At 36.2% G+C, this 25,011-nt stretch overlaps 2 protein-coding genes across 3 annotated transcripts in view; one reads left to right on the forward strand and one right to left on the reverse strand.

The window, feature by feature from the left end:
• The window catches only part of Abca1 (ATP binding cassette subfamily A member 1), a 131,080-nt gene extending 123,893 nt beyond the window's left edge, over window positions 1-7,187 (forward strand). For both annotated transcript variants that reach the window (XM_076845735.2, XM_076845734.2), the window contains exons 45-50: window positions 791-932; window positions 1,275-1,409; window positions 2,449-2,552; window positions 3,149-3,241; window positions 3,909-4,152; window positions 4,756-7,187. In XM_076845735.2, coding sequence (XP_076701850.1) covers window positions 791-932; window positions 1,275-1,409; window positions 2,449-2,552; window positions 3,149-3,241; window positions 3,909-4,152; window positions 4,756-4,896 — 859 coding nt within the window. In that variant the 3' untranslated portion in view covers window positions 4,897-7,187. The remainder of the gene's footprint in view (window positions 1-790; window positions 933-1,274; window positions 1,410-2,448; window positions 2,553-3,148; window positions 3,242-3,908; window positions 4,153-4,755) is intronic.
• A 6,634-nt stretch (window positions 7,188-13,821) lies between these two features.
• Window positions 13,822-24,621, reverse strand: LOC143390784 (protein NipSnap homolog 3A). Its single transcript, XM_076843214.1, has 6 exons — window positions 24,451-24,621; window positions 21,273-21,483; window positions 19,804-19,962; window positions 17,446-17,595; window positions 14,747-14,833; window positions 13,822-14,656 (listed from the first exon to the last, which is right to left on the reverse strand). Exons 1-6 carry the CDS (start codon window positions 24,508-24,510, stop codon window positions 14,580-14,582), a joined length of 744 nt encoding a protein of 247 aa, XP_076699329.1. The 5' UTR covers window positions 24,511-24,621; the 3' UTR covers window positions 13,822-14,579.
• Between the last annotated feature and the right edge of the window lie 390 nt (window positions 24,622-25,011).

Below are 25,011 nucleotides of genomic sequence, written 5' to 3' on the forward strand. Positions count from 1 at the left end.
TAGAATAAGAATTATCAGAATGTACTATTAGTAGTAACAACAGGTACCATTTTATGAAGCATTTCATTAAATCATATGTGTGAGTGTTAATGTATCTTGTTGAGGGTGTGAAAATGGGATATAGACACTGAAATTTTCATACATTAGGGATTATGTATGAAATTATTATGTAACCTTATTGGCATCAAAGAACCTAAAAATTGCCCCCACCCGTAAGATTGTAGGTGTATTTTTCTGTTTACACATGTTCAGAGGGTCTACGATAAAGGAACAAGCAAAAAACCCTTAAAAGCTAGGAGGGTATCTGGGCTAGGTATTTGGTAGGACCAATATATCTGGAATATGCACACTGTGGTTGAGTCAATGTATGGCACAGCAGAAGGCAGAAGAGAGCACACACCCAGGATTTCTGGGTCCAGATGGTCATGAAGACAACTTTGAGCTGACAATGCTCTTGGTACATATGACCACAGGAGCAAGTCTGGGATGAAGATGTTAAAGCTCCAGATAGTGTTATTTAGGTTATTGGTAAAGACTGCTGCAGTGGGCATGGACTCAGGGATTTTGAAACAGGACAGAGCATGCAGGATAAGGATAAGGCAGGGTAGAAACAGAAACCCTGACAGATGGGAACAGCTGTCATCCTAGGGGCAGAAAGGCTATTCCTTTAAGCAGCAGATATTGGTATCTTTGTAAAGCACAAGCATACTCTATGGGAATGTTAACCCAGATTGTCTGATTAGAATATGTCTAAATGCTTAAAACCAACAAGTTTTATTTTCATTTGCAGTATCTTGTCAAACATCCATGAAGTACATCAGAACATGGGCTATTGCCCTCAGTTTGATGCTATCACGGAGCTGCTGACTGGAAGAGAGCATGTAGAGTTCTTTGCCCTCTTGAGAGGAGTCCCAGAGAAAGAAGTTGGCAAGGTACCATGGATACTAGAAAGCCAACCTGCCTCTTTGGCATCCTGACACCATACCTTATGGATTTTCCACATATGACTACTTCAGGCTGTTTTCCTCGTGCATGGGTGGGAACCCATAATGGTGGGGGGAGTAGGGGTGGGTAGGCATGCATTGGTTGGGGGTGTGCAGAGAGGGAGTACTGCTCCCATCACATAAATTTCCTCTGCTTTTTTCTGGTACTTATGTAGTTGCAGGTCATGATTATAGAATCCAGTCTTAATCAAAGAACTTTCACATATAAGTGTAACAAAGCATGCTAAAATTACCAAGGCAGACAAAAGTCAAGGTGCTTTATCTCTCCAGGTTGGTGAATGGGCAATTCGGAAACTGGGCCTTGTGAAGTATGGAGAAAAATATGCTGGTAACTATAGTGGAGGCAACAAGCGCAAGCTTTCAACAGCCATGGCTTTGATTGGTGGGCCACCTGTGGTATTTCTGGTAAGTGTGACTTTGGGTGGAAAACTACTGTTCTGGCCTGAATGGAAAATAGGCCATTTTATGACTGTGTGGCAGAGCAGCCTTCAAGAAGAGGGAAGCTTCTTTCTTGGCACAAGCAGGGATGACTCTGTTAAATAGACACCCCACATACCTGGCTTGGAGAATCCCTATAAGTCTGTGAGGCTGAATGTGTGATTTGGTCCTTCTCTGGAACATTCTTTCTGATCATCTATGTGTTCATAACCTGAATATGGAGGGTGAGGACACAGCTTCAGTCCCCGTAGTAGCTGGGTGTGGTGGTGTACATCTGTAAGTCCAGTTACATGGAAGACTGAGGCAGGAAAATCGCAAGTTGGAGGTCAGCCTGGGCAACTTAATGATACCCTGTCTCAAAGTATTAAAAAAAGGGCTGACAGTGCATCTCAGGGGTAGAACATTCCTGGGTTTCATACCCAGTATTAAGAAAAAAAACAAGATCTCTTCACTGGATCATAGTTCCTTAAGAGAGATAAATGAAAAATACATTAGACAGCAGTGGCCTTTGATCTCCTTTCTTTGCTAGAGAAGAGCACTGAAGTTATTATAGGAAGAAACCTTGGGTTGAGGCTATAGAATAATCTAGATCATATGAATGGTCTAGACTATAACCTGGTAAGCTGAAGTAGACTAGAATAAAAAAAGAAGAAAAGGAATTTTACTCAAACCTTATCCTGACAAAGAGAATTTTTAGTATATACTTGTTAGTAATGAAAAGATGATTGAAACTAATGGCTCTTTTCCTTCCTACTTATTTGGAGAAATTTGTTTAATTTTTAAAAAATTTCCTTAGAATATTTGAGTTTCTTGCTTCAATGAGACATTCATAAAAGTGAACTTGTTCTAAGTGAGTTTGAAATTTATTCTGTTATTTTGGTTCAAAATAACTAAAATAGTAAGTTAAAACTTATGATGTTTAAGAATGCTTCAGCTTTTAAAAACAAGTCTATCTTTGGTGTTTTATTTATAGCAAATGATAAAACTTATTTTACTTTAATTTCAGGATGAACCAACCACAGGCATGGATCCCAAAGCCCGAAGATTCTTGTGGAATTGTGCCCTAAGCATCGTCAAGGAGGGGAGATCAGTAGTGCTTACATCTCATAGGTCTGTAGTGAAGTCTTGGCTTGGCTTTTACGTTGTGTTATTTGTAAATCTGCTAAATAGTATATATGTTCATTTAGTAAAAGCTAGAAAGTACAGAAAGGCCAAGGTTACATTTATCACTTGAAATTGTATTACTTGAAAATATCTGTTGTTCTCATTGGCTTGTGCATGTTTGCAGGGATTTCCTATGCAAACCTATGTGTACTTGTGTGTATGTATTTTTACAAACAAAAATGCAAGCATAGTATATATACTCTGATCTTTTTCACTTAATATTATTGTGAACATTATTCTAAGTCAGTAAATTTAAGTAATGTCATCATCTCTTATAGCCGAATGGTATTCCATTAGTATATATCCTAATTTATTTAATTCTTTCCATTTGTTAGACATTTGAATTGTTTCCAACTTATTCACAATTCTAAATGGCACTGCAGTGAGGAGCTGCATCTGTATATACATGTCTTTAGAATAGGATGTGATTATGCACTGGAAGCTGGGAAACTTTTTTCTTTGAAATGCCAGATGTCATGGTGATGTTGTGATGGTTATGGGAGCATGTCTTTGAAACTAAAATTTGTTCTGTTTTCCCACAGTATGGAGGAATGTGAAGCTCTTTGCACTAGGATGGCAATTATGGTCAATGGGAGGTTCAGGTGCCTTGGCAGTGTACAACATCTGAAAAATAGGTAAAAGAGACTATTTCTTTAGGATAGCACCTATTTAGAAACCTTGATGATTATTCTATCATTGGTGTATAAATGGTAGCTTAAAAATAAAGAGAAATTAAACTGGGAAAAATAGTATGGTGCAAAGAATCAGGGCTTTGAAGTCAAACTGAACCATAGTCAAATTCTGTCTTTATTATATACTGGTTGTTTGACTCATAAGCAAGTTACTTAGCCTTTCTGAGAGTCTATTTCCCAGGAATAATACTTCCTGGCTTTGCTTTATTTATGAAATTAAAAAACCCACATGACAGTGTGATTAACAGCACAAGTTTTGGAGTCTATGCAAATGGGTTTGCTTCCTAGCTCTGCCACTTAGGAACTTTGTATCATGGGCAAGTGACTAACTCCCTGGGCTTAAGTAAATCTGTCAGACTTCATGGATCCAGGTGAGGATTAAAGACACTGAGAAACATGGCACTCAGCATCAGGGCACTGAGCATCGGGCACTGCTCATAGATTCTCAATAAATGATAACTGGTTCCTTCTCTCTAAAACTGATCTCTGGGTCTTTCAGGGACCTCCCATTTTCATGGCACAAGTTGGTTTCTCAGAGGTAAATATTCTTCTGAGAAGTTTCCTGGGGATACTTCATTTGGGTGTTTTTTTTTTTTTTTCCTGCTTTCAGGTTTGGAGATGGTTATACAATAGTTGTACGAATAGCAGGATCCAATCCTGACCTGAAGCCTGTCCAGGAATTCTTTGGACTTGCCTTCCCAGGAAGCGTCCTAAAAGAGAAACACCGGAACATGCTACAGTACCAGCTTCCCTCTTCATTATCTTCTCTGGCCAGGATATTCAGTATCCTCTCCCAGAGCAAAAAGCGACTCCACATAGAAGACTACTCTGTTTCTCAGACAACACTTGACCAAGTAAGCTTTTAGTGTCAAAAATAGATTTTCTTCCCAGGTTGATGATTCCTGCCTACTCACACCTTCACCACAAGCTTAAGCACAGTTCAGACTATCTGTGCTTGAATTCCTCATCTATGATTACTAGCAATGCATTTTACTTAAACCTCTCTGAACCAAAAAGGAAGATAATGCTTTCTACCTGACAGAATTATTGTGAGAATTTACTGAATTAATAATCTGAACAACTATAATTTATTGAGTACCTGTGATAGATAGGGCATTTTGCTCTGTGCCTTGTCCCATTTAGATAACAAAAACTACTAAACAGATCCTGGCATTTGATAGGTTTTCAGTAAATGTTCTCTTCACTCTTCCCTTTAATCAATGGAAGTTGGTGATGTGGGATTAACACAGAAGATGAAGTTTTAAATGATTATTAATGTTTTTCAAGTATCTTATCTTCCCTCACACAGTTTTCCAGTTAATCTACTTATGCAATTCTGTATTCTCCTACCTCACCTAATTTCAACATGAGGACAATGCAATTAGAATAAAACTGCAGCTAGAATAAAGAAAGAACAAGTCAAGAGGTACTTATAAAGCCCTTCTTTGTTTTGACAGGTATTTGTGAACTTTGCCAAGGACCAAAGTGATGATGACCACTTAAAGGACTTGTCATTACACAAAAACCAGACAGTAGTGGATGTTTCAGTTCTCACATCTTTTCTACAGGACGAGAAAGTGAAAGAAAGTTATGTATGAAGAATGTCATTCATACAGGATGGCTGAACATAAGGAAGAACGAGATCTTCCTTTACACTGTGTGAAGTGTTCCAGAGGAACAGGCTGGAAGTTCTTGTGGGAAGAAGTAAACTGGATACTGTACTGATACTACTCAATGCAATGCAATTCAATGCAATGAAAACAAAATTCCATTACAGGGGCAGTGCCTTTGTAGCCTATGTCTTGTATGGCTCTATGTGAAAAAGACTTGAATTTAGTTTATTACCTTTACCTATGTGAAACTGTAGTACGAACCCAGTGGACATTTGGGTTTGAAGTCATACTTTTTGTTCCTGTGTATCCTCACTGGGATTGCAGCAACAATTCATCAAATAACCATGGCCAGTGATTATCAAAATCAAAGGCATACATCCTCATCCATTAAGCCATCCCATTCCAGGAGACCGGTTTCCTGGTGACACAACCATTGCTGGCAATGAGTGTGCCAGAATTACTAGTGCCAAGTTGCTCAGAAAGTCTGAAACACCATAGTGTGTAACATACACCTTTGTAAAGCTGCTCTTCTCAGAGTCTATCAACATCATTAAATATCAGGTGACAAAATGGTGCCATGTATGGCTAATGTCCTTCTTTGAGTCCCTTTTTGATGAGCTGCTTTGGTGGCTGTAATATGTAAAGTATGGATATCTCTACACACAGGAAACTTGATTCCACTGTTATGTTGCCCCATGCTTGGGAGCCATGGGTTTCTAGGGTCTTTCTGGGACTGTTTAAATATACTTAGATCCTGTTAAGAGGCAAAGGCTTAGCAGCCAAACTGTTGGAACTGTAAGCTGCTGAAGTCAAGGCATGGGATTAAAGAGATGGTGTATTCAAACCTAGTGCCCATTTGTCCTGATTGTTAACACGGTACACTGCATCTCAAAAATTTTGTTATTTGACACAGGTGTAGTATTATTTCTGGCTTTTTGAATTAATCTAGAAATGAAAAGATTGAGTTATATTTTGACAAAAATCTTTGTACTATTATGTCATTTGGAATTTTCAGTTATATCAGTGATTTCTGAAAACTTAGGATGACCTCTTTTAGGACCTGTAGTATAAAGGAGTATGGTCACACTGCCTCACTAGCTTTATTTTTCCTATACAAATTTGCAGATAGAATGTCTGACTAGTGCCTAGTGACTAGAAAACAATGTGGTGATCAAGATCTCATGATATTGTTGTTGAATTTAAAATCATGTAGAATACTCTTAAATCAGTTCATCAATCAAGTATTTTTTGAGAATATGCTGTAGCTGAATGTGTATGTATAGATGGATGGATAGAGAGGAGAAATTAAGAAGAGAAATTAAGTCTCAGTAGATTTCCCATGCCATGTTATTCAGCTAACTGGTTTACAAAAGATAGGTTGTTTTATTGTGATTATGGAAGCCCACTTAAAGAATATTGGCTAGACATTTTTTTTTCTTTTAATATCAACAGTGCAAAAGCCAGAAAAGGTCACAAGGCTGAACAATGGATTCTTTCAAAGAGAAATCAGCTAGCTTGGGAACTTGTTGAATGCAACTTGTACTTATGACATTTAGTACCTCCACATAATTGGTTCTGCAGAAATGTTAGACACCCCATTAAATCTCTGACAATCTCAAATTTTGCATCTCTTCAATCATTAAACTATCCTGAAAAAAATAAAAACAGCAAATGCTTCCACAAAGAATAGTTTTCAGACTTAATCTTATTTTAGTTTTTAAATAAAAAATATTATTTCACTAATGATCAGTGTCATCTTTTTTGAGACAAAACAAAAATATGAGGGAATTGCTATTTGGAAAAGTTCAAGTGAACTTTCAATATCATCATTAATTTATCTTAACTATTTCTAAAATTTAAACATTAACTCTAAAGGTATACAATTTCAGATATATTTCAAATGTGTATGTATATATATATGTGAATATATATACATATATATTTAGATTCATAGACTGTTAAGTAACTCCTTGCTTAAAAAGAAAAATGATTTTCAAAAAATTAATGTCATTGTTTTCTAAAGTGATAAAGCATGTTTTCAATAACTATTAGCATGAGATTACTACATTCATGCCATTTTCAAAGATATAAGAATAATTTAGTTTCTAAGAATAATTTAGTTTCTCATTAATTTTAAAAATAAAATCAAAATCTGGTGGTTTTCTCATTTCACCATGAATCACTCTCATTCATGATATTAAATCCATGAGTGACTCTTTGCTTCTAATTACTCTGACTTCAAGGTCACATTTTAAAACTTCAAAGGCACTGTGAACTATTTTGAGAAAAAAAATTAAATGTAGATTTAAAAGGGTCTTTCTGAAACTAGAAATAATATTGAGTTCTACATTAACTTCATTATTATTGTGTTACCTTTTAGACTATCCAAATAGTAATCTTAAAGTTCCCTGTGTAAACTTAATTATGGTAGAAATTTTTATCAATTCTATCCTTAAATAAGATTTCTGTATATTAACAGTGGAAATGTAACTATGTGAGTTTCATAAATTCTCAAAAAGTGTTCAAAGATTTCTGCTCTTGCATCTTTTGGATTCCTTGGAAAACTTACTAACTGTGAATATAAAAAATACAAAAGAAAATAACAAGTCCTCTCTATATAAATACCCAGCACTATTCATTGTTATAAAACAAACAACCAAACCTCAACTACTGTATTTTGATATCTGTACTGAAAGCATTTCTTTGTGACTATTAAATGTTGCACATCATTCATTCACTGTATAGTAATCATTGACTAAAGGGATTTGTCTATGTTTTCTTTTCATGGTTGTATATATCAGGTAAAATTTTTTCCAAAGAGCCATGTGTTATGTAATAATGAACCACTTTGATACTGAGATATTAATTTGTATTTACTAGTAATAATGTAATACCATAGTTAATACTGCTCTAATTCTTTTCAAAACTATTGCATCCCTTTTTATAGAATGTTTATATTTCCATAAGGATTAGGTATGCTATTATTCCTTCTTATACCCTTGGGTAAAGCTGTTCTTGTGCTTTTTCTTTATCATTGGCCCTTCATTCCAAGCACTTTATGCTATCTGTAATGGATCTATTTTTGCACTGGAATATCTGAGAATTGCAAAACTAGACAAAAGTTTCACAATAGATTTCTAAGTTAAATCATTTTCATTAAAAAGAAAAAAAACAAAAAAAATTTGTATTGTCAATAACTTTATATGATGTATTAAAAAGGCTTATTTCTATGTTGTATTGAGTCAGGAAATAAAGCTGTGACAGTTCTGTTGTCTATGCAAATTTACTTTTGTGGATTCACAGCACCACCTGCTGTTGAAGTGTTAATAAAGCCATTGCAAAAGTAAGAAGAAATGTCCCACATAGATCTGGGGATGCTATTTGGATCAAAAGTAAAAATTTTAGAAAAGGTTCAAATATCTTATTAATCAAAACAGAACTCGGGACCACTTGAATAGAAAGTGGGTATTATGCTCTTTCATAATTCAATTGAGATAAGAATAACTGATATTAAGAAAGTTTAAGAGGTTTGTAGATGAACTTATTCTGTGCAATGATTGTTAACCCATTAAGTCTCAAGCTTTCAATTCTGATAACTTAATATTCAAATATTATTTCAAGGTTATCAAAGAGGCATATTTGTTGCTTAATTTAAGTTTTTATAGGTGTTCCACATCTGGGATGATGGACTAAAATGAGCTAAGCTGCAGAGATGTCTGAACATACTCTGTAGCTAAGCTTCTTTAATAAAAATTTCACTTTGGTTTTGAGGCAGTTACAAAGGCAGCCTTTGTTGTGCTTCTGTTTAACAAAAAATACAAGAACATAGTATGGCATGTCTACTGGCAAGGTGCAGTGATGAAAAAGGTGAGCACACAGCAAGAGTGGCAATGTGGGAAGAGAAATACCAACATCAAGATGCCTTCACCTGAAATAAGTGCTGTGCAGTCTACACACAAGTGGGTGTTATGATGAGACAATGCAGATGTACTTTTGATAGCTCATTAAGAACCAGTCTCATAAACAGATGTCTGTTTATGTTGATACTTGAAGAACTTCTGTCAAACAGTCCTTTTTCCTGGCAGCACATGAGTCCTGGTTCCACTGTGATCTCTTTGGAATAGCTGCAATGACACATGGTTAAGTGGTCCTTCTGCTGAGGCACAGATCTGAACTTTGTGTACAAGTTTCTTGGCTATTGAGTAGCTTAGATGCCTCCTCAGTATCTGCATCACAACTTCACCCTCCCCTGCAATGTTCCCATCAAGTGACTTTAACAAAATGATAGAAAACACTGTTTGCAAAAAATCCCAATAGAGAGGGAAACAAACAAAAAACTATAGAAAAACAAAACAGCAGTTAATGTAGTTGAAAATAAAGGTTACCTATCAGTACTGTCCAAAATCTAGACAAAAGCCTATATGGACTTTTTCTAGATTCCAAAAATTCTAGACCCTTTGGAATGCATATATTAATAATGAAAAAGTCTAAGAAAACCAGCACTTCTTTCAAGTTTTTACTGTGTTGTCAGACACTTTCTTTGATCTTCAACTGATCCTGTTTTATGAGTTAAGTAGTACCATTTTACATGTGAATAAGGAATTTGTACAAAGTTCTAGGGCTAAATGATATAGGTTCTTTTTGTTTAAGTTAGATACCAGATTTGTCCTTGTAAAATCTGCTTTTACCATCATTGTTCATAATTTAAATAATATCTAGTTTTGTGTGTCAATCACTCTTCTAGGTTCTGGGGCTACAATGTTGAAAACAGAATTCTGGCTTTAATAAAGTAATATATTTGTGGAGAAGCACAATGTATGTGTAGACAAACAAATCTGATGCAATAAGTGCTACAAAGAAAAAATGTGGTGATGGGTTAATGATGGTAAGGAGTCAGAAACAGCCTGAGGAGTGGCCTTTAAGTTTAGATCCAAGTTTAATAAGCAGGAGCAACATTTGAAGGTGGGTGACAAGAATACTCCTAGAAGAAAGAACACCTAATACAAAATTCTAAGGGGAAAAAAGCTTTGCAAGTTGAGGGAGATTAAAAGAGAGAGAATATTCCAATGTTCCTGGGGCAGAGTTAGCAAGGAGAGAAGTCATAGGAGATGGAATCCGAGAGAGGGCAGGAACCAAGTCTCATAGGATTTTGCCACCAAGGTATTTGAATTTCACTATGGAGCTCATGAGACAATGACAGAAGATAAAAATGTGCAAATCAACCATATGTACATATGAGTTTTAAGTCATGAGACTGAGTGAACTTACATAAAGTGAGCCAAAAATAGGGAATGTTCTTGAGCCTGAGATTTAAAAGAAAAGCCAGCAAAGGTAATAGAGAAGGACTGGCCAAAGAGGAGGAGGAAAATTGGAGTATGATGCCATACATTGAAATTCAAAACATTATGTTTGGGGAAGGCAGTTGTAAATTATGTCCAAAAACTTCTGAGAAGATGAGTAAGGTAAAGGCTAAGAATGACCACTACACTTGATAAGAAGTCGCTTTTGTAAATCACTGCAGCAGATTGACAGGATGCAGACCTATCTAGAATGGATTCAGGAAGAACAAGAGATGAGGATACAGTGAATATACACAAATCTGCAGGGGGTTTTGAAGAGAAGCAGAAAAACAGGACAATAGCTGAGTTACAAAAACTTTTATTTGGATTATTTACTTGTCTGTTAATAGTATAGGCTACAGCTGGCATCATCTCTTCTTTCCTTTATGGATTTTTTTTAGCTTTGTTTTTAGTCCTTTAGGATTTTTTTTTTTCCATCAGAAGCTTTACACACATTAATGATTCACTTTACCTTAGGGTCTTGGGCCACTACCTCAAACAAGAAACCAAACCATGGTCTCCTGGAATAATGTGTGCTTCTTTTAAGATGATACCCAGAAAAATAGCATTCTAGGTGATGGAAGTTATGAAAAAATGTCTCTCTAAGGAGCGTTATGCTTCTTTTAACATACTGCAGGTTCACACTCCTTTGAAGACTGAATCAACTGCGATTTCAGTTGCCATAACAGTCAGCTGTGTAGGATTTGCTCAGTTGGTAAGGAGCTAGTGCTGAGAATTGAAGTTCAGAGGGTGAGTCTATAAACAGCATTTACTTGTCCTCTGGGAGTTATGTGGTGGGTGTGGAACCAGATCAGATGGGTCACGTAATCTGTTTCTCTTCCTCCACAGTCTGGGATAATAACTTACAACCAGCAGGCAATTAGTATTATTTTTGCATCCACAGCAAGAACTTTCATTGAATCGATCATTCACTGTGTGTTTCAGGAATACTTTCCAGAGGTTGGTAAGGCACCTCCAATATCAGTCAGGTAAACCACTGTTAATGGTGGGCAACATAAAGTGTGTGGAGGATGATGAACTTTTTTTTTTTAAACTCAAACATCTTGTATTAGTCTGTTTTCTATTGTTACAGCAAAATATCTGAAGCTGGGTAATATATAAAGCTCATAGTTTTAGAGGATGAAAGTCCAAGATCAGGTGGCCCCTGATCAAGCCCCTGTTAAAAGGCCTCATAGAAAATGGCATCATGGTGGAAGTATGTGAAAGAGGGAGAGATCACACAAGACAGGAACCCAGAGAGATTCAGAGTTAGGCTTGCTCTTTTTATAACATTTTACTCTCAAGGGAACAAAGGTCCCAAGAAAACTACATTAGTCATCTTATGGTATACCCCATGACCTAACTACCTTACACTAGGCCTCATAGTTTAAATGTTCCACCATTACACTGAAGCCAGAATTAGATGGGCAGTCAGTATAGATAGGTAAACTGAGTCAGGTAGGATCAAGAAGGCCAATTTTGAGTCTAAGAAATTGGAGACTGTCCCCTGAGGGATTAAAATGTTAATTCCTTCAGAGCCCTTCCTCCACCCTTATCAAGAATCTGTTCCTGCTCCAACCTGCTTCCAAGGTAATCTTTCCCAGGATTTTCCCCTTCCTACAGTGAACTATAAGATTGTTAATGTGTCTTGGCTACTCCACCCAGCCCTCCCCCGCTTCAGCCCATCTGTTACCCAACTTTTGGCCCTCCCCCTGAGCATTCCTGGGCCTAGTCACCTATGCAGGAAGGAGAAAGTTAAGGAGGAAAAGGCAGGAGAACAAAGAAAGCCTAGGACATATAAAAAGGTCAGAACATCTCCACTCTGGGGATACCAGGATACCAGCTATGGCCCCTTTCTCCCTTGCGGGAGAAGTCTATGTTACCCCTTTTAAAATAAACCCTGCTTCATATGCTTGCCTTGGTGTGCTTCTCTAATGTTCAAACTTCAACATGTGGGGAAGCAGGATTCGTCACCGATAACAGGCAGAATCAACACCACCACTACAATGGGAAACCAGCTTCCAGGACATGAATCTTAGGAGGACATACTCAAACTATATCTAAACCACAGCACATTCCATGTGTTAATTCAATCAACAAATAGTGAGGGCTTACCATGTTCCAGGCAGTGATGACACTACAAAGATTAAAACAATAACCCCCACTGTCATGGAATTTAGTTTCTAGTAGAAGAAGACATATAATAACAAATCATAAATATGCAATATATTAATTATGATAAGTGACAAAAATAAAGCAGGGGTGATAGACAATGTCTTACTTTAGGCTGCCATAACAGAAGAACATAGACTGGGTGAGTAGTTTAAACAACGAACATTTTTCACAGTTCCAGAGTCTAGGAAATCTGAGATAACAGTACCAGCATGATTGAGTTCCAATGAGGTCCCTTTTTCTAGTTTCTTCACATGGCACAAAGAAAAAATAACTCAGGACTTGTCATTCCCTTATAAGTTAGGGCATCAATTCTATCATGGAGGTTCCAATTCCTCACAGAAACATAATTACCTCCCAATGGCCCCATCTCCAAGTACCACTGAAGCCAGATTTAAAGTTAGGTAGTCACTGTAGTTAGGTAAATCGGGTCTAATATCCAGTAAGATCTAAAATGGAGGCCATGTTGAGAATGAATTCCTGAAACGCAGGACAATTCATGGAATGTTAATGAAGTCCAAGAAAAAGCCCAAGGCCAGAGCCCATCCCAAAAAGGTGTTAATGAACAGCCCCCAGCAAACATGAAGATAGCCCATCCCAAAGAAGTGTTAATGAACAGCCCCCAGCAAACTTGAAGGTGCTAACTCAGAAGTCCTTCCTAACCAGATTACTTCTTTGGCCCACCTGTGTCCCACCCCTCAGGCCTTCCCACCTACATTCCATCACTGAAAGAAACTATAAAATGGAGAGACAACCGCACTTCAATCTCTTGGGTCCCCTTCTTCCTCCAGGAGAAGTCTTTTCTGGTGTCCTTTAATAAACTTATAATTTTCCACTCTGACCTTGCCTCGGCATGCTTCTCTGGTGTTACTCTTCAACACTGGGGAAGCAAGGACTTGTCACCAGTCAACAGCGGTTACACCATCATGGACAGAATACTAAGGCAGTCTATGTAAACTGCCATGGCCTACCTTTCCTGAATAATATCACCTTGTATAATAGTTCAGATAAACTACAGAGCACATGGAGCATGACAGATGAGAGGAAACTCTACTCTCCATTGTCCTTAAAAAGCTAATTAATTATTTACTATTTAAGTTACAAAATATTTTAGAAACATAAAATAACATAGCTATAAATATAAAATATCAAGAGAGCCTTGGAGTACTAAACCTGGTTTAGAATGTAGTGGCATTAAGTAAAATGGAAATTAAAGAGGTTTCAAAGAAAATGCAGTATGGTAGTACTAAAGGAACTCTGCTTCTGGGGGTTGTCAGAATGGTGTTTTCATGATGTAACTTAGTATTTACGGTAAAGTATTACTATGTTACTATAGCAATAATAAGGGTTCCAGAGAAGAGGATATAACTATAAAACACAAAGTCAAAAAAAATCAGAATGAATATATATATATTTTTTATTAGGGTAAACATTTCTATAATCATAAGTATTTCTTTAAAAAAAGGTCTTAAGATCTTTGTGACACAAGGTAAGTCAAAATTAGTAAAATTAATTATAAATGAACATATTTCAGCATATAAACCAAGTCTTCCTTGAAACTGTAATAATATGAGCTAATTATATTATTTTCTAGAATGACCTAATAATTAATGTGAAACCCACAGTTAATACAGATGACACATATGATACTGTACTTTTCCAAAGTAAAGAAATATATTTAATTTAATATTTTTGTCAATCCCATTTAATATCATAAAGTAAACTTTACTGGGTAAAAATATAGTTTTAGATGTCAGAAAAAACAAACATGAAAAGATAGATATATTATATGTACTTAATTTAAAAATATTGTCAGACGAGGAAATGGAAATCATTATTTGAATTTGAGAAAATATTATAAAGCAAAGGGCTTTCAAAATACAGAAGATATTCTGAATCAAATGAAAAATCAAGATCATGAAGTAGTGACAACTATGTCTCACATATAACAAACACCGACACATCATGGAGAAAATGAATAGAACTATTTCCTTAAGTGGTGATAAATAGATGACAGAGTTGGCTTTAAAAAAAATGCAAGGAACATAGTAAATTAACTTACCACCTCATTAAAATAAAAGTGAGAATAATTCATTATTCTCATTAGCAGACATATCTTATGCCAATTAATGAAATCTTTTGTGTTTCAGTAGAAAACTATTTCAATGGTGAAAATGATGCAGGAATCAGAAGCATATTCTGCTGAGACACTAGGTAGTTCACACTTTCCCGAACTGGAAAAACATTTCATAAGAAGGCATATAAAGTTACTGAGCATATCAAGTTTGTTGTAAAAATAACCCATGCCTAGTGAAATAGCTTACCAGCTGCCACAACCCTGGGATCCTCATGAGACTGATGCCTCCCAGCTGCACGACTATCTGCACTCTCATTCCACCACAGAACATGAACTGCAGAAATAAACCACACAGTAGTTTTACATTAGTTTTTCTATAATAGTTCTAAATAATAGATCATAGACAATTGTGCATGCTGTAGAAAATTTATATACAAAGAAGAAAACTAAAAACTAGAATCATCTTAATTATCTAGATAAACCTCTGTTAATATATAGTGAAATTCCTTTTAAAAAATGGTGGTACTGGGAATTGAACCCATGAGCTATATCCCTAACCCTTTTTAATTGTTGAAAATTTTTTTTATATCTTTATTTATTTTTATATGGTGCTGAGGATTGAACCCAGTGCCTCACATGTGCAAGGCAGGCGCTCTACTGCTGAGCTACAGCCCCAGTCCCACTTTTTTATTTTTTTAAGACAGGATCTCCCTAAGTTGCTGATTCTGTCCTCAAACTTCAATATTCCTGCCTAAGCCTCCTCAAAACCACTGAGATTATAAGTCTGTGTCATCACAACCAGCAATAATATGTTAACTTTCTGTCAATGATATTAATTTAAAAAAATAAATTTTGCCTGCTACATAAAAACATAAAAATGTATACATTAATGGCATATCATGTAATGTTAATATTATTTTCAATGACTATATAAATTTCTTCTTATAACATCTTTTTTTACTCCAATTTCAATTGTTGATTATTTAGATTATACTCAATATTGCAGTATTCTACACAATCTTTTCTCCCAACTTCTTATTGTTGATTTTTAAATTATTCTCAACATTGTAGTATTCTACAAAATGCTAAAATAAATGTTTTTTTGTACATTATTACTTATAGTTTTTTATAATTAAAAATCTCTTTTTTCTTTGCTACTGGGGATTGAACTCAGAGGCACTTGACCACTGAGCCACATCCCCAGCCCTATTTTTTATTTTATTTAGAGAAATGGTGGATGAACTTTACAATGAGTTGCTTAATGCCCTGCCATTGCTGAGGCTGGCTTTGAACTTGTAATCTTCCTGTTTCAGCCTCCAGAGTTGTTAGGATTATAGGCGTGCATCATCATGCCTGCTTTTATCATTAAAATTTACTATAATAGTTATATAGCTTTTGGAAAATAAAAGAAGATCATAACAAACATATTTAATCCTACCACTCTGGAACAACCACTTTTCTATTTGGCATATTATTTACATATTTATATGTATGTATGCACTTAATATTTATGTTTCTGTATCTACACCATATATATATAAACATAATTTATATATATTTCTAGTTAAGTATTATGAGTTTATTTATTACATAAACTGGGTCAAACTGTGTTATTTCCAGTATTTTTCTACTATAAACAAAGCTGGCATAAACCTCATTAGAGCAGTACCTACATGTATATCTATAATACAAATGTCATTAAGATTAATTATGATTAATATGAATTTGTACAAAATATGAATACTTATTTTTTCCTAACCAAATAGTATATCCATATAAGCACATTAATTAAAATGTGACATCTCAGTATGTCTTAATCTGCATTTTCTTTAACATATAGGTGGTTGTTACTTGTATGTCTACCTTGATGTAAATTTTTATTTTCCTTTTTGCTTTTGAATTTTACTCATGCTGATATGGAGCATGTGGAAAGTTTAGGCCTTTGTAAAATAAAGGCATCAAGTTGATATTTTTCCGCTTACATAGTTTTTTTCATTTACGTTTTGGCTTAGAAATATAGTCTCCATCCGTATTATTACCAAAATTAATTGATATTTTATTTTAACAATTCTGACTTTTACATTGAATCTACATTCCATTTTAATTTACTTTCATTTTAATACATGGTGGGAGATAGAAATCTAATAATATTCATAATTCTTATCTTCATATATTCCTCATCTTAAAAATACATTTTTAAAAATATATTCTGATTAGTTTCTTTGGACATATGACTAGTCAATTTCTGGGTAAAGATCAGGAGCTCAGCTTTGATTGGGGTAGGCCTGAGATATCTATTGAACATTCAAGTGAAAAATAGAGGAGGCAATTGGATACAATAGATCTTTCAAATATTTTATTAGCTCTCCTTAATCTTCTATCCAACGGGTAAACTTTACACAGATATTTTAGAGTTAGCCACAGAAAAACCTCTCTGAAATTTTCACTGAAATTATATTCAGCTTTAAGAGTGAAATGTTCCAGATATTCTTTATTAAAATTTGTTTCTTTATATCTATTTTTCTATCTGTTTATCTATCTATTCATCCATGCATCCATCTATCATCTATCCAACCATGCTAGAATGTTATGAAGTTATTACCAGTCATAGATATACATGTTTCTATCCTTCTTATATCTGATAACATTTTGGTTTTTACATTCCTGATATGTATGCATTATTTTGAAATAATGGGAAATGAGTAATTGTTTCTTTGGGCTTCTCCATGTGTTTAGCATTTGTAAACGTATTTATTTAATTTTCATTAAAAAAAAATCTCTCTAAACTAAGTAATGTTATTTTGAAAAAAAATCAAGAAAAATATATTTTGAGAAAAAAAGACAAAAATAGTATTTTCTTAAGGATCCTTCCAGTTTATAAATTTTAAACCAACAGAAGAAACACAGATCACCAATGTACATTACACCTCCATAGAAGACATGTACCTCTGTTGAGTGTTCCATATTCTGTGTGGAAAACACCAACTAGTCTTGTGTAGCCTCGATCAACATGGGCATTAATTGCTCTTTTAAATGCATCACCCCACAGAGCTGGGCCACCAGGTTTCATCTGAAAAGTAGCCAGCTCATAGACTCCTAAAATGGGGAAAAAAAATAATTATTTTACAGAGGATCTTGAAATAATTTTTAATCAGTTGTGCTTGATTCCAGTAGTGAAGGACTAACACATATATACATTTACATTAACCTATATAAACATATATTTATGTCATATTAATTAATTCTTTGCATTATTTTTCCTTGCTTTCATGTTTAGAAAGTTCTTGTCCATGTTTAAGGGCCACTTGTTAAGTTTAATCAAAGAGAAGAAAAGGAAAAAAGACCAGAAGCTATATACAAAGCTATTATCTAAAATATTTTTAATCTATAAAACTTTGTTGATGCAACAGATATTGAGAATTTATAATGAAGTCAAATTTTGAGTTGCTCAAGTCTATAAGAAAATAAGTTGACAAAAGAAGTATTTTGCGATCTCCTATGTTTCCCTCTTTTTAATTTGGAGAGCAGATATTTTATTCTTTGTATATTTTTCCATTATAGAATTCCATTTTAACAGGAATTAGCAAGCAAATGGTTGATCTGAAGTCATACCAGAGAAGACATTCGGCATTTGTTTTTTAGGGATTGGGGAGAGAAAAAGTCTGAAAGAGGATTTTATGATTCCTAAATATCCAAATAATATTGAAAAGTTTTATACCTATAGTCACAAGTATAGAGAGGACAGAGACAAAGAAAATAGGGAATGAGAAGATCAGACAATAAAAGGAAAAAAATTCCAGAGTTACTAAAGAATTATGAACAATACAGAGAAAGTTAATTAAAATTTGACAGTACTACAGAAGACAACTATTTTTAGATAGTGCTGAAACCAGAGGGGAAATATAAGTGAATAAGAATCCCAATAGATGTTTCAAATTTCTTATAATCTAAAATACACTACAAGTTGGCAATAATAAAGAAAATAATAATAAATTTAAGTTAGTTTATGCTTTTCTAATCTGACCTTTGTTTAAAAGTAGATTGAGGTAATAGTTTCTTTAAATCAGTAAGAAGTAAAAGCAGCATGAAGACATCTTAAGGAATTATTTTCCAACTGAGAAACTTTCTTTTTTTTCCTTTTTTTATTAGTTGCACATGACAATACAATGATCTTGACATATCATACATTTGAATCAAATGGGATACAATTTCTCATTTTTCTGAGTGTATAGGTTGCAGAATCACATTGGTTATACAGACACGTATATACATACAGCAATACTAGTGTCTATTTTATTCTGCTGCCCTTCCTATCCCCCTTCCCTTCCCCTCCCCTTCCATCACTTCTCCCTACCCAATCTAATGTGACACACTTCTTTTTTTTTTCCCTCACATCATCATACATGTATTTTGTATAACGATGAAGGTCTCCTTCCATCTTCCGTGCAATTCCCCTTCTCCCTCCCTTTCCCTCCTACCTCTCTTCCTTATTTAGAGGTAATTTTCTTCTCATGCTCTTCCTCCCAACCCCATTTTGAGTCACCTCCCTTATATCAGAGAAAACATTTGGCATTTGTTTTTTAGGGATTGGCTGAGAAATTTTCTTGACACAAAAGTTAGACTACACTAACACAGCTTGGCAGTTTCAGTAAATATATTCTCCCCAGTCAATTTTATGAACAAAGATATACTTAATGATTTAAGATTAGTTGTAATTTGTGAAAAAAAAATATTTTTTGCAATACTGGGATTCCATCTGGGGCCTCACACATGATAGGCAAGTGCTATCCCACTGAGCTATATATAGCCCAGCCCTTTCTAAATTTTACTTTGAGACAGTGACAGTCAAATTGCCAGGCTGGATTTCAATTTGGGATCCTCCTACCTCAGCCACTCAAGTAGCTAAGGATTATTGGTTGTGCACCACCATTCCCAGCTATTGAATATATTTTTTTACATTTAAATGTTTTATCACTTTGAAATTATAACAAAACTTCATACACTATTCCTTATTACCTGCCCCCAAAGTGAAATTTCTTACACTTTAGCAGCTACAGCAATCTTCTACAGTGTAACTAAATTTACCAATCAACAAAAATCTCAATTTGGAAAAAAGCTTAATACTCATATTTTAAGAATAAACAAAAAGGCATAATTTAAAATTATCTCAACAATCAAAGTATGTTACCATAAAATAAAGAATTAGCTTCCTTGTTTGCTAGTGGAACTTCACCTTTTATCACTTAAGATCTTTAGTATTTCATTCATCTAAATTCTAAGTGGTGAAGAAGGAAGGTGACTTACCCTCTTTTGGAGGTTTCTCTAATTTGCACCATGGCACCAGGTAAGTAATCTCACTCTCTTGCTTATCAATGAGAGCCGAATTTGGAATGAGGAATTGTTCTTGCCATTCCTTATCTTTAGCCAAGGCTTTCCGAACTGCAGTTCGATGAGCAAAATTCTCTACGGGAGACAAGAATTAAGAAAAAGAAACATTTACAACTTAAAATCACCTATGCTTCTCTGGATTTCATCCAAATCATCAAACATTCACCTGTAGCATAGAGGAACACTGTTATGCTTTTGGATATACTAACATGAGGAGATGTGACATCTGTACTCAAATTGCTCATGGGCTTATGGGGAATAGAATTTCAAATGACTAGTGTAATGTCACAGAATTGACTTCATAGGTTCTATGACTTTGCAGAAGGAAGTTTTTGTATCCTTCTGCATTCAGTTTCTTAGTCTGTGTAACGGAGAGAATGCAACATTGCCCTCCAGGCTTGTTATGAAGGTTAACTGAATTAATACACAAAAAGAGCTTAGAACAATGTTTAGCATCTAGTTAGTTTCAATATTTGTGGAATATTCTTATTAATTCAATTGAGGCATTTAACTGATAGTGCTAGTTCAGAGAAAGAAGATTTTTCTTTCGTGGTGGCAGGTGCTCAGGTCAAGGTACACCTTGAATCAAATTACAATAAATGAAATTAAAATGTATTTGGTGAGTCTCTTCTCCTTTGAACAAAGAGCCTTCAAAGAAATAGTGTTGATTCTCTTACTTATTACCAGCCATTTCCTCCCTCCGCCAGCACTTATTTTTCTTCTGAGTTATTCCAACAGGTATCGACGTTTACCCACATATGGGCCTAGTACTGTATTTACTATGAAGACCTTATAAGACTAATGATAAGAGTTTTATATGGTTTATGATGGTGATAAGAAATAACATCTATCTCACAGCTTAAGTGAGGTAGATCAGGACTTCATTAGTTTTCTTAGTGGACCATGATTTAACTTGTGGCATATCTAAAGCACAAGTTGTGTTTTAATGGGGCTTGTTCTATTACAATAGGTAAAAATCCTATACTGTGTGCATGATAAGTGTAGAATGAATATATTTTTATAATAAAATATTTTATGAATATTAATTTGGGCACTGATCAAATAAACCATTCCATTTTTTATGAGAATAGAAGTTTACCATATTATGATTTATGACACAACAAGTTCTCATTCATAATAACTGAAGAATTTGAGCCAGAGGTGTTAGAGATGGACCAATGGAAGAAGTAATCACTAAATACACACACACACACACACACACACACACGCCACACACACACACATAAAGGTGTCATATATTTTAAAAGATTTACTTAACCTGTATGTATCGCTAGTAATATAAATCCAAGAACTAAGTCTTACACTCATGTAACATGGAATGCAATGAAAATCTGTACTGAACACTTAACCAGGATGATTCATACCATACTTCCAAATATGAAACACTTTATTTATTCTGCCTCCAAATTCTACACTCCAATATCCAACCAATTCAGAGTGAGCTGTCCGAAGATGCACATTTTTCTTGAAGTTTTCTAGGAACTCATTCGTCTTTGAGGGTTTAAGAGAATAGGTACGAAATTCATAGAACATTCCATCATTTTGTCTGGGACCTGTAGCAAAAGATGAGCACACCTGAAGAAAGATAAGGCAAATTTAAAGATTTTGGGAAAGGTAGGATGTATCATGTTACAAAACAAGCAGAACATACAGCTACTCTTTCCTGGCAAGGGTTCACAAACTTAGCCACTTTTCCATGAGAAATTGCTTATATGAAGGCATTGGTATCAATGATACTTCTGTACTGGAGAACTACAATTGAAATTCACATAAATTTACAGTTTTCCTTACTTGGCCAATATTCCATTTTTACTTGGTAGTATATGTGCTAGTTATGCATCTGAAAGAACTTTGTAAATTCAGTATGTATGTCACTTGGCAGGCACAATGAAATGTTTACTAGAAGACCTTTTAAAAAGTGGAAATTGCCACACATCTGTAATTCCAGCAGCTTGGGGAAGCTGAGGCAGGAAGATGGTGAGTTCAAAAACCAGACTCAGCAAGTGAGGTGCTAAGCAACTCAGTGAGACCCTGTCTGTAAATAATACAAAATAGGGCTGGGGATGTGGCTCAATGGTTGAGTGCTCCTGAGTTCAATCCCTGGTACCCCCCCCCCCCCAAAAAAAATGGAAATTGCTATTTAGTCAAAGTATTTGCTACATTCAGTGAATTAAACCATTGGTCAAAAATGTAGAAGGTGCTATGTGTTATTCAATTAATGGTAATATAGTGGTGGGCTGTATGAATGCTGAAGAAAAATTCAAGATGAATTGTATGACTCATTATTAGTTTCTAATGACAGATGCAAAGTGAAGCACATTTAATGCATCAGTCATACCAGTTTGATGGACACATCCCCTAAGAGCCAGTAGTTCCTTTTGTAATAGTAATGTGCTCAGTATGAAAATCTCTAATTTGTGTTGTCAGTGAACTTAATATTCATTAGGGCACATCTTGCCATAAATTATCCTGTATATGTATATGTCTATATACATACATATGTGTGTGTGTGTGTGTGTGTATATATATATATATATATATATATATATATATGCACATTCATATGGCACATATATATGTACATGTGTATATACATGTATATATGTATATAATATATACACATATATTATATACATACACACACGCACACACATATATATATGCACATTCATATGGCATTCTAGTTTACAAATACATGTTATGTAGGTTTCACTAGCCTGAACTATGTACACCAGAAAAATCTTTTAAAACAGTTTTGGTACCCACAAATCTACAAATCAGGACTGACAATTATAACTTTGTATATCCATTTTTTTTTTGCTCTGATTTTTTTAAAGAACTGTATTTTATTATATGGTGCTGAAAGTCGAACCAGTGCCTCACAGATGCTAGGCAAATACTCTACCACTGAGCCACAACCCCAGCCCCTGCTCTGATACATTTATTTACAAAACACAATAGCATATGGGTTTCATTTAATTGTATATAAGGATTAATATCAACATCTCACTTGAATTCATTCCACTCATGTCTATTAGGAGTTATAGTCATATGCCTAAAATGACTGTTTGCCATCAAACACAACTGCAGCTGGTCTTGTTTGGTGGAAATTCTGTACTTTTAAACCAAATTATAATAACAGAATGTTAGTGGAACAAACAACTTTTGTCCACAGTTTAAAAATTATGATAAATAAAATATGTCAAAAATGAACCAATAGGACATAAGGAACTACACATTTTAGGTTGGTTAATGAATTTCTATTTGGAAACAGTTATTCAAACACACATACTAAAGTATAATCTTTCTCAGGAGAATGTGTATGTGTGTGTGTGTGTGTGTGCATATACGTATTTATACACACTTATACACACACAGAGTAGAGAACCTGCATTGAGGGTAAGGGGCTTGGCTGGGGAATGATGTCATTTCCTGATTTTTGCTGCAGGACTAAAACCATGCTGGGGCAGAAATCATCAGTGCTTCACACTCCCTTTAAGTTAGGACTCATTCTTGCGAGCAATGACTAACAATTCATTGAGTACCTTTGTAGAAATGTAAAGTTTACAGAAAAGTTGTAAGGAAATAAATTGTTGGCCCTGCTCCACCTGAAATAACCAATAGGATAGAGACTGCATTGTTAGCTAGGCAAGGTGGCGACTCCATAGTCTGAGGCAGGAGGATAGAAAGATGGAGGCCAGCCTCAGCAACTATGTGGGACTCTGTCTCAAAACAAAAAATTAAAAGGGCTGGGGATGTACCTCACCGGTAAAGCGACCATGGGTTCAATCCCCAGTACAAACAAAACAAAAATCTGCTTCTCCTTTCCCATTGTTTTTGGAAAGGAATTTTAAGCCTAAACATGGAAAGGAATACAATCTCCACGATAAATCCACTGGACCACACACAACAAGCCGATTCCCACAGTTCAGATCCAATCCCTGGCTCCTTTTTGGACCTTTCTCATCTAAGGCTGAAGCAGGTCACGTTTGAGGGTCTTCAGGCTGAGGCCCGTACTGGGCTTGGGGACCACAGCAGGACACAGGGAGGGCGGCACGGTGCCCCACACTGGGACCCTGGCCGACTCTCCAAGGTTCTCGGCAAAATGCTCGCAAGCTGCGCACTTCCTTTCAAAGGTGAAGGCTGGTCCGGTCGCCAGCCGTTGGTGATCCTCTCCCAGCACCTTTAGTGTGGACCGAGCGAAGGCTTGTCAAACCCACAGCTCCGCGAGGCCCACGGCTACAAGGCCCCGCCTCGAAGCAGCGAGAGCTCCCGGAGCCGCAGCCGCCAAGGTGCTGGCGGCAAAATCGCAACCGCCAGGGCTCTGGGAGCGACTCTGGGGCTGTTTGGCTCCCATGCCAGAAAAGACTTCTGGCCACCGGGTAGACGACTCTGACCCAAGGGATCCCTTTTCCTCCGTGGCCACTAGGCAGAGCCGCGTCCGGCGCGCGCGTGCGTGGGACTCACTTACCAGCCCCGCTTCCGCCCTGGCCCCACCCCGTCCCACTCTGCAGCTCGGGCGCGCCCCCCGGCGGCCGGTACCTGAGGCGCGAGCCTGCGTGCGGTCAGAGCCCGGGCCAGGACGCTTCGGAGGGGCAGCATGGCGCGGCGTGGGGCGTTGAGGAAGGCAGTCAGCTGGAGTCCGTCGTGAGATTCTCCTCGTAAGGCTTCCTGACTGGAAAGGCACAGCGAAGGGACAGTTAGAGGACGTGGGCTGGGGCGGGACTGGCGCGTCAGCTCCGCCCCCGCCCTGGAGGTGCACCCCGGGGGCCAGTGTGCAGGAGTGTGATGCCAGCCCTGACCCAGTATTTCCCCTTTGTTTCCACGACAGTTCTTGCCCCAAACGTCAGAGTAGATGTTGCAGTAGTTGAAAGCGGAGTTCGTACTGTTCCACCTTCTGGTCTGTCGCCTCCTCAGAGACCTGTTGTGCAAATGTTCCGGGTAGAGCGCGTGTGTCTATGAGCAGGAAGGTGCTGTATGGATGCCTGCATGTGCAGGCTTTGCATTTAAAATCATGATTTTTTTTTTTTTTTTGGACAGAGAGCAGAGCTGGGAGCCTTCGCTTGTCTTCACTGCAGATATTCTCCATCCCACTTGCCAGGC

Source organism: Callospermophilus lateralis, chromosome 2 (genome assembly GCF_048772815.1).
Source record: "Callospermophilus lateralis isolate mCalLat2 chromosome 2, mCalLat2.hap1, whole genome shotgun sequence".
Classification (NCBI taxonomy): domain Eukaryota; kingdom Metazoa; phylum Chordata; class Mammalia; order Rodentia; family Sciuridae; genus Callospermophilus; species Callospermophilus lateralis.